The 10,695-nt window shown below is 46.8% G+C and overlaps 1 protein-coding gene across 3 annotated transcripts in view; it reads left to right on the top strand.

The window, feature by feature from the left end:
• LOC135206189 (MOB kinase activator-like 1) overlaps positions 1-10,695 on the top strand; it is a 58,626-nt gene that overhangs the window by 33,808 nt on the left and 14,123 nt on the right. For all 3 annotated transcript variants that reach the window (XM_064237512.1, XM_064237513.1, XM_064237511.1), the window contains 2 exons: positions 4,446-4,612; positions 5,545-5,772. In XM_064237512.1, coding sequence (XP_064093582.1) covers positions 4,446-4,612; positions 5,545-5,772 — 395 coding nt within the window. The remainder of the gene's footprint in view (positions 1-4,445; positions 4,613-5,544; positions 5,773-10,695) is intronic.

Here is a 10,695-nt window from a genome sequence, read left to right as displayed (position 1 = left end):
CGAGAAACGCACACAACCTTTTTAGAATCGGATATTGCTCAAGAGAAGATGGGTGAGTCGGATGGGAAACATTCTCTTAGTGGCAGAAGTTGTTTCCCTGAATGGACTATACTACGTATATAAAAGTTTTTCCTACTAAGAACGGAATTAACACGTGAAGGATGTCGGGTACCATAAGGGCACAGATGTTCTGGCACATAACCTTAAAAGAACTAGAAGGAAGCGCCAGCCTGGCGCAAAGCGTCAGAAGCGCCAGCCTGGCGCAATGCGCCAGAAGATGGTACCATCCAAGATATTTTCTCGTTTTAGCGAGTTATTAACCTAAGAGTCCAGTAGTGGTTGGTTTGGTGTTTGCTTCTCACCTCGGTGGTCGCGGGTTCGATTCTCGGCCATTCCATTGAGGAGTGAGAGATGTGGATTTCTGGTGATAGAAGTTCACTCTCGACGTGGTTCGGAAGTCACGTAAAAACACCATACAAACAAACAAACAAACCAGTAGCCTCTCGGAGGCTCGGTAACGGCAAGATTCGTTCCTGATTTCGTTACCCATTTAATCGGAAAGGGGTCGCTTACAAGGAATGATGAAATGATTTTTTTTTTAATCACTTAGGCCAATTCCACGACTCTCTCATATCGCAAAGAGCATCGAGAATCTCTTTTTTTTTTCGCCCCTGTTCGCGTTAACAAAAGAGAACCTATTTGGGAACAGACACGGAACGTAACGATCCTTAAAGGTTCGATGCAAGATTTTGCATGTCCGTGAGAACCTTCTCGATCGAAGATAATAACTGTTAACGTATGTCTAACATTTATTGAAAAGAGTTTTGAGAACCTGCGGAAAGTCTTCATAGATCTCTTCGCAAGGTAGAAGACGAACAGGCTTCCTATAGACTGCTTCCTTTCCTCGAACCAAAAGAGAGGGTAGCAATAATACGACATCTTTAATTAAAATTTAGAAGGGGAATAAACTTTAGTCTTTTTTCCCCTAGTTATAATTTCTTAACAGATATTAAGATAAAATGGGCGTCAAAGGGAAGAGAGGATGAATGCCTCATTTTGGCCTTAGAGAGGTTGGATTCACAGAAGTCACGTTCTTCTCACAGCATGTTTCGTAAGGCTTTTCCAAGAGTATCTGGATATTCTATCAGAATCTATTATAAATAGACCTGAAAAACCTCTCCACTCTGAGTCTTTCCACGTGCAGACTGACCAGAAGTGGACATGAATGAGAGGATTTTTCAAGGTAAATGACAATAGTCATGGCTAAGACATAGAATTGCTGCAGATCGTGCTAGATGGAATGAGGAAACTGTCCTCTTCCGATACCTCTGTGAACCACATAGCGAGGTTTTTTCTTCACTTTCAGAGGGAAGAATCACCTATGTATATATCTGCTATCAAAGAACGCAGTAAAAGGCTATACTCTGTCTCTACAAGGGGAATTAGAGATAACAGAGGATTAAGATCTTCGGGATCTATACGATACCGCAATACGACAAGAGTAGGATATCATGTACTTGAATGGAATTTTTTTTTGTGGCCACAGATTCGTGTTCCGACAAAATGGAACTGCTCCTCATCAAACTTCTTTGAGGAAGTTTATGAAGGAATTCTTTGTTTCTCTTTAGCCCTAAAGACAGAAGACAAGTGAATTTTTTTGTGCATTGGAATCTCGCATCAGATTCAATGGAGACTCGGCAATGGTCTTGCCAGCATAGTATGTCTGGCAAAAGAACTAAATCCCTCTATTCCTGACGCAACGCTTTCAGATAGAAGTTTAGTTGCCCAGGCAGGGTACTTACATTTCATCTACAGAAGAAGAGATGGTTTAAACGTTTGCCTACAGAGTCTTCGGATGCGATGAGGGCTCAAAATGCTTCCCGCCCAGAAGGTATTCAGAAGAATACAATAAGAGCTAGAAATCAGGGTTCCGCCCAATTTCAGCTCAGTCTCTCCTTCGACTTCCAGACTCCTTCCCTTCCTTGGGCAAGGATAGGGAGATTTTCTGCAACGAGGAACCTCATCAACATGTAAGAAGAGTCTCGTTAGCAAAAGAAGTGTTCACGAAGGATCCTCCTCAGAGGAAGACTCTTCTCTCTCGTATTGTTAGATATCCTGTCGTCTACTGGGTGTAGCTGACTAAAATCACCTCCCCTTGCCAGGGGCCAAAAGCTCAAAGGGGAAGAATTTCTTCCACCCTTCTCCAGTCTCCTGATAAACTATGTGGTTGTTCAGGACTCTCGGACAATGTAGCGCCAGCCAAGCGCCAAATGCCAATACAGGCGAAAAACGCCAGAGGCGGACAGTTCCAAGGAACTCTGTCATGGCCGGATACTGAGAAGGAGCGGGCCTCCAAACCTGGCGCAAATGTGCCAGAGGCGAACAAATCGGACAGATATAAGAGTGTGCGATGTGGACATCGCCAGACAGCCTAGAGACTCTTAACCAAGCTCGAAGCTCCAGCAAGTGTGGAGGAGCCAAGCCAGGCGCGAGGCGCCAGCCAGGCTCTAGGAGCCAGGCCCAGGCCTCTAGGAAGCCAGGGGGCCAGGCTTTTTTTCTTTTTTTTTTTTTTTTTAGGAGCCAGCCAGGCTCTAGGAGCCAGCCCAGGCTCTAGGGGGAAAAAAAGGGGGCCAGGCCAGGCCTCTAGGAGCAGCCAGGCTCTAGGAAGCCCAGCCAGGCTCTAGGAAGCCAGCCAGGCTCTAGAGCCAGCCAGCTCTAGGAGCCAGCCAGGCGCCATCCAGGTGCCAGGCTCCTTCAAGGCTAGGCTCCAGTCAGGATTGAGGATCCATCCAGGCGCAAGGCTCCTTCCAGTAAAGAGAAACCTAAAGCTCTTGTCATGTAAGAGGGCTAGTCCCCATTGATATGATACAGGTAAGGCTCTGCCATGTAAGTGGGTCAGCCCCCATTGGCACGATCCGAGAAGGCTCTGTCGTGTAAGCGGGCTAGCCCCCATTGACATGATCCAGAAGGGTTTGTCAGTCATAGGTCCCTACCTCGCTGAAACTTCTTGGCATGCAGACTCATAGACAGTAATCATGAAGTCTTCTGCCAAGCTCCAGGCGCAAGGCGCCAGCCAGACGCAAGGCTCCAGCCAGGCGCGAGGCGCTAGCCAGGAGGGAGGAGCCAATCAGGTGCCAGCCAGGCGCGAGGCGCCATTCAGGCGCAAGGCTCCAGCCAGGCGCGAGGCGCTAGCCAGGCTCCAGGCTTCACCCAGAAGAGATCTATATCAAAGAATGCCCTGGCCTTCTTTGAGACAATGTGATCTCCTAAGCACTTGACAAGTGCATTGATGATTCCTTCAAACAGCTGAGAATTAAAAGCGCATGAAGTGCGAGCTTTTCTGTATTCTTGTTCTTTCCTTAACAATATGTCATAAGGACATATTAGCTGTCACATACGGGAGATGCAACTCTGTGTTGACTTCCAAAGGATGTCAAGATAACCTACGAGAGATCCTTCTCTCTTGGTTGATACGTGTCTGCGGATACATTGCTGGGATAGGGAGCCGATACCCTGAATCCCTTTAAAAACTAGTTGAAAAGTTTTAAAATTTTAGTTTTTAAGCGTCGTGTTTTTTCTTTGGGTTGTTTGAAAGGAGTTTGGGGATAACTCTTTTCAACTTAAGCACTAACCCTAAAACGTGTTAGGATCAGGTGATCGGGATCGGTGTTGTGCTCCTTAATTATGCCACTAGGATAGGCATATTGTCATGTAAGAGGCTCTGTCGAGTAAAATGGATGGATAAGACCCCATCGACAGACCCACAAGAACTCTTAGCCATAGGTCACATCCTCGCTGAGGCTCTTGAGGCGAAGCAGATTCCTAGGCATTAGCCATGGAATCTTCCACCTGAACAAGTAGGAACCAAGGTTTTATTTATTTATTACCTACAACGTATGTTGTTTACCTGTCTATTCAGTAAATAGTTGTCTCTTACCCACCACCAAGGGTGTCAATCAGCTAAGTATATATCTGCCGGGGAAGTTGCATGTACAAAAATGATATTGTTAGAATACAATAAAGTTTTGTACATACTTACCCGGCAGATATATACGATGAATGGCCCACCCAGCCTCCCCTCAGGAGACAGGTGGAAGAGAAAATCTGGTTCTAGAACGGGAACGGTTCCTATTCCTGCCACCCAGCGGCAGGGGGGTAGATCACCTGACCTACCTGCAGCGTGTGCGCGAAATTCGAATTTCTGTCGGACGTCAGAGACATAAGCTAAGTATATATCTGCCGGGGTAAGTATGTACAAAAACTTTATTGTATTCTAACAATATCTTTTTAATTTTTTGAAATAGTCTATTTTAGGAATTTTAGATTAAATAATTGAATTTCGCTTTGGGGCTTGGGCTTTGCAGTTTATTCTAAAGTTACATCTGGTAAATATTATGGTGTAGTAACAGCTAATGCACACATATGATATCATTCATTCATTACAGTGGAAGCCGATCCAGCAAGACTTTCAAGCCAAAGAAACACATACCTGAAGGAACTCACCAGTATGACTTGATGAAGCATGCAGCGGCTACTCTGGGCTCCGGTAACCTTCGGGCAGCTGTGATGCTACCCGATGGAGAAGACCTAAATGAATGGGTAGCAGTCAACAGTATGTATAATCTGCTCTTGTAGTAGCTGTTAGATGTTTTTTTATGAGAACTCATGTAGTGAGAAGCTCGTGAAATGTTAGAATTTTTCTTTCCTTATATTACAATGAAGTAACTTGAACCAGTCCGACCAACCATTTCATGGTAAATAGGTAAATTATTTTCATAGGTTTGAATATATATATTTGAAAGTAATGGTTGATGGGTTGACAGGAGTGCTGATCATCTAGTAAAGTTTGAGTGTAAAGGGGTGATGAGGATGAGATTATTTGTATTAGTATACTCAGAAAATTGAAATATTGTGTTGTAAAAATTGGCCTGCGGTGGAAGGAATATTGAATGCCCAAAAAATATATTATAAGATCAGATGGGGGAGAAAGAAAAGAGGAGCACCATGTTGCTGGGAGAGGGCAGGCCTTTGAAGGTACAAAAAGTTATCATACCATGGGCATGTATTAAATTATAGGTTCCAGTGCTTGGCCTTAACAGTAGGAATAAGTGGACATGAAGTTATTCTTTTTGTTACTCAGATATTGTTAAGTTAATGTATGAACATCACTCTTAGAACTAAAATTTTGTAGTTCTTAATATTTTTTCAGCATTTCAAAAAATGAATAGTAGAGGAATTGAGGATTTTTTAATGCTATTACAGTTGTTTTAAATGTTTAAGTTTCAAATGATATTGGAGAATTTAACCTTTGCTTTGTACATAAGTCCCATCTAGCCACTAGAATATTTCCCCCATTTCCTCTTTGTGGTATCAGCTTGTTCTTCCTTTAGATGAATATGGTATCTGTTCACAAACTTAAAGACATGATGTATAGCCTTTTATATCTGTTTATCAAAGATGTTAGTTAAGCTATATTATTGTAGTATACTGTTGTAAATTCATTATAGTTGTAGATCATTTATGGTATTTCCTTTACTCTTTAAGCTGTAGACTTCTTCAATCAAATCAATATGTTATATGGGACCATAACGGAGATGTGTACTGAGGAGTCATGTCCAGTCATGTCTGCTGGTCCAAAGTATGAATATCATTGGGCAGATGGTCAGACTGTCAAGAAACCTATAAAATGTTCGGCTCCAAAATATATTGACTATCTTATGACATGGGTACAAGATCAGTTAGATGATGAAGCACTTTTCCCTTCAAAGATAGGTAAGTTTCAGATGTTATGTAATACGTAGCTACATAGTGTTTTGTTCATGAAGCTTACCTGTCAGATATATATATAGCTGTATTCTCCGAAGTCCGACAGAATTTCAAAACTTACGACACATGTAGTGGGAGTCAGGTGGTTAGTACCCATTCCCGCCGCTGGGAGGCGGGTATCAGGAACCATTCCCATTTTCTATTCAGATTTTCTCTGTCGCCGGTACTGTCAACACCTGTTTTCAGTACCTCCGTCTTAGGATTTTGAAACTTCTTTGCTACTTAAGTATCCTGATTGTCTTTTGGTTATTGAACTTGGATTTGTCTTTGCTACTTAAGTATCCTGATTGTCTTTTGGTTATTGAACTTGGATTTGTGGCTAGGCACACGCGGTTGTGGACTGTTTTTGATTTTGGCTTGATTTTTCCTTTAACTAAGATGTCTGGGTCTAGTTCGGCTAGTGTCAGAGTATGTTGTATGGAAGAATGTAAGGTGAGGCTACCAAAGGCTTCGGTAGACCCCCCACACAGTATGCACGAGTTGTAGGGGACGTGTGTGTATGATTGATGATTGTTGTAAGGAGTGTGAAAGTCTGTCTGATTCGGGTTGGAAGGCGTATGAGTCCTATGTGCCCAAGTTAGAGCGTGATAGGATCAGGAGGTCTTCCTCCAGGAGTGTGTCAGGCAGACGTCAGGGCAGTAATGTTTCTCCTGCTAACCCTCCAGTAGATTTTGCAGCTCCTAAACCTGTAGTGTTGCCTTCGGGCCCTGAAATGGTGACTGTGGAGGGTAATGCCCTGTCAGTGATTCTAGATTCTCTACGTAATCTAGAATCCAAAGTGCTCGCCTTGGAAGGTAGAAGTGATAATAGTACAGTGAAGTGCAGTGATAGTGCCCCTAGTGTTGTGGAGGGGGCGTCAGATCGGCCCTATAATGCCTCTAGGCCTGGACCTCTGCCGGACTCCCAGGAATCAGGGAGTGGGCAAGTCGAAAGCCGAAGGAGGGTTACGGGGGCTCCCCACCGATCTGGCGTCCCTTTGGCAGGACCTGTTGACGCTTCCCAGGCTGCCAAGGAGCGTGCTCGTGTGTGTCTCCTTAAGGAGTGCTTCTCGTCCTCCGAGGCGTCCTCCCCGCGCAAGGGGTGGAGCTCTCGGACGGACTCTCGCCTGTTGAAGAGGAGCTTCAGAGAGCAGGACGCTTCTCGTCCTTTCTCTCCTACTGTTTTGTGGTCCTCCCCGGAAAGTTTCACTGCCTTTCCGCCGCAAAAGAGGACCAGGACATCATCCGATGATGACGTTTTTGAGCGCCCCAGTCGCGCCAGGGATCGAACTGTTGCAGTTCCTGTGAGAAGGAAGAAGGCGTCCCCTCGCCCCTCGTCTTCTCACAGGATCAGCCCTTCCCCTGAGAAGGAGTCTTCTTCGACAGAGAAGATCATCTGTTCTATGCAGCAACAGCTTGCTTCGTTGCTGGCCGAGAGAGAGGCAGAGACGTCGTCGGAGGAAGGATGATAGACTGCCTATCAAGAGGTCCAGACAGTCCCCCTCACCTTCTCCTCGCTCGTCTCTTTCTCCTGTTTCGTCGGCCTCTGGATTTCGACCAAGAGAGCGTTTAAGAAGGTCCATGACTGGATGGAGTCGAGGAAAGCACTAGGCAAGACCTCTTTTGCCCTGCCTCCATCAAGACTTAACGGCAAGGCAGGTATTTGGTATGAGACGGGAGGACGTCGGACTGAGAGTTCCCTCCTCTGCCCAAGGCGACTTTGCCAGCCTGGTTGACGCACCAAGGAGGTCTCTCCTTTTGTCGGCGAAGGTGGCTTGGACACCTTCTGAGCTAGACCACCATTTAAAGGACTCTTCCGTATGATGGAGGTATTTAATTTTTTGGACTGGTGCTTGGGGGTCCTGGATACACAGTCTCGTAGTCCGGACTCGATTAGCCTGGGGGAGCTGTCCAGCGTTCTGGCGTGTATGGACAAGGCCGTCAGGGATGGTTCGGAGGAGCTGGCTTCGCACTTTTGTACAGGGCTCTTGAAAAAGAGAGCGCTGTACTGCAATGTCACTGCGAAGTCTTTTTCTCCCTTGCAGAGGGCAGAGTTACTGTTTGCCCCTCTTTCGAGCCATCTCTTTCCCCAGGCTATGATCAAGGATCTGGCCGTCAGCCTGCAAGAGAAGGCTACACAAGACCTTCTAGCACAGTCTTCTAGACGTCCTGCAGTCCCTTCGACGTCTTCGCTAGTACAAGCTTCTAAGAAGCAGAAGCCCTTTCGAGGCGGAGCTTCCTCGAGACCGTCTCCTCGAGGAAGAGGCCTTCCCAGAGGCAGAGCCCCTTCTAAGCTCAGGGGTAAGAAATGAGACTGCAGTCCTTCAGTCACCAGTAGGAGCCAGGCTTCGTTTATTCGCAAAAGCCTGGAGAGAGAGAGATGCAGACAGCTGGTCGCTCGACGTCATCGAGCAAGGATACAAGATCCCTTTCCTGAAGCTGCCTCCGCTGTGCACGACACCCAGGGATCTGTCCCCCTCTTACCATCAGGAGAAGCAGCAGATTCTATACGATCTGCTCGAGCAAATGCTCGAAAAGAGAGCGGTGGAACAGATCGTGGACCTAGAATCCCTGGGCTTCTACAACAGGGTGTTCCTGGTGCCGAAACAGTCGGGAGGTTGGCGACCAGTTTTAGACGTAAGCAGTCTGAATCTTTTTGTGAAGAAACAAAGGTTCAAGATGGAGACGCCTCAGTCAGTTCTTGGGGACTTAAGACCAGGCGATTGGATGGTGTCTTTAGTTCTTCAGGACGCCTATTTTCACATCCCGATCCATCCCCAGTCGATGAAGTACCTGCGGTTTGTCCTGAGAGGGAAATTTTTCCAATTCAGGGCTCTTTGCTTCGGGTTGAGCACGGCCCCAATGATCTTCACAATTTTAATGAAGAACGTGGCGAGGTGGCTTCATCTTGCAAACGTCAGAATCTCTCTATATCTAGAAGACTGGCTCATTCGAGCCTCTTCGGGAGCACAGTGTCTGAAGGACCTTCACTCAACTTTAACTTTGGCGAAGTCCCTGGGACTTCTGGTGAATTTCGAAAAGTCACATCTGATCCCAACGCAGTCCATCGTGTATCTGGGGATTCAGATGGATTCAGTGGCTTTTCGAGCTTTCCCGTCCCAGGAACGTCGGCAGCAAGGCTTAGACAAAGTGTCAGCCTTCCTAAGGAAAGAATCATGCTCGGTGAGGGAATGGATGAGTCTGCTGGGGACCATTTCCTCGCTGGAGAAGTTTGTTTCCTTGGGGGAGAATACACCTCAGACCTCTCCAGTTTTTCCTGACGGAGAACTGGAAGGACAAGGAGAATCTCGATGTGATCTTGAAATCTCGAGAGAGGTAAAGGATCACCTAAGGTGGTGGCTCGATCCTGCAAAGCTGTCGGAGGGGTTTTCCCTCAAGCTTCAGAGCCCCGACCTAGTGTTGTTCTCCGACACATCCACCACGGGGTGGGGAGCAACACTAGGGGGTTAAGAAGTGTCACCTGGAGAGGGGAACAGGTGTCCTGGCACATAAACCTCAAAGAGCTGGCGGCCATCTATTTGGCGCTCCAGTTCTTCCAAGACAAAGTCTCACATCAAGTAGTCTAGATCAACTCGGACAACACCACAGCTCTGGCCTACATCAAGAAACAGGGAGGAACACACTCTCAGTCCCTGTTCACTCTAGCAAGAGAGATCTTGTTGTGGGCAAAAGCACAGGACGTAATGATCCTTACGAGGTTCGTCGCAGGCGTCGAGAACGTCCGTGCAGATCTCCTCAGTCGGCAAGGTCAACTGCTGCCGACCGAATGGACTCTTCACCAGGAGGTATGCCAAGAGCTGTGGGGTTTATGGGGACGTCCTCTCGTAGACATCTTTGCGACTTCGAGGACAAAGAGACTTCCTCTGTACTGCTCCCCGGTGCTCGATCCAGGAGCAGTAGAGATAGATGCCCTTCTCTGGGACTGGTCAGGGATGGACCTATACGCCTTCCCCGGAGAAGTTATGAGAAAGTTTGCAGCATCAGAAGGGACGAGAATGACGTTGATCGCCCCGTTCTGGCCTGCGAAAGAGTGGTTCACAGAGGTCATGTCCTTCATAGTAGACTTCCCGAGGACGCTTCCGTCAAGGATAGATCTACTCAGACAGCCCCACTTCGAGAGGTACCACATAAACCTCCCCGCTCTGAGTCTGACTGCGTTCAGACTATCCAAAAGTTGGCCAGAGCGAGAGGCTTTTCAAGACCTGTGGCAAGAGCTATTGCCAATGCAAGGAGAGCTTCCTCTCTTGTAGTGTACCAATGGAAGTGGGCCGCTTTCAGGAGTTGGTGCAGAAAGAAGGGCATTTCCTCTACCACGACCTCTGTGAACCAAATAGCTGACTTCCTACTTTACCTGAGGAAGGACTTGAAGCTGGCAGTCCCGACAATCAAAGGCTACAGAAGTGGGCTGTCTGTAGTCTTTAGACATAGAGGCATGGACTTAGCAAACGACAAAGACCTAGAGGCATGGACTTTAGCAAACGACAAAGACCTAGAGGCATGGACTTTAGCAAACGACAAAGACCTTCACGATCTCTTAAGATCCTTTGAGACCTCGAAGGTGCCTCAACCTAAGTTGCCGTCATGGAACTTGGACGTAGTCCTAAAGTTCCTGATGTCCAGTCGTTTTGAACCTCTTCATGCTGCGTCACTAAGGGACGTTACCAGAAAGGCTGTTTTCCTAACTGCTCTGGCGACGGCGAAGAGAGTTAGCGAAATTCAAGCCATCAGCAAGCATGTTGGCTTTAAGGGGCATAATGTCGTTTGTTCATTGAGCCCGACGTTTCTGGCTAAGAACGAGAATCCGTCCAACCCTTGGCCCAAGAGCTTCGAGATTAAGGGTATGGCCGAAATTATTGGGCGGGAGCCAGAG

This window comes from Macrobrachium nipponense, chromosome 29 (genome assembly GCF_015104395.2).
Source record: "Macrobrachium nipponense isolate FS-2020 chromosome 29, ASM1510439v2, whole genome shotgun sequence".
NCBI classification, from domain to species: domain Eukaryota; kingdom Metazoa; phylum Arthropoda; class Malacostraca; order Decapoda; family Palaemonidae; genus Macrobrachium; species Macrobrachium nipponense.
This window is presented reverse-complemented; position numbering and strand designations above follow the sequence as displayed.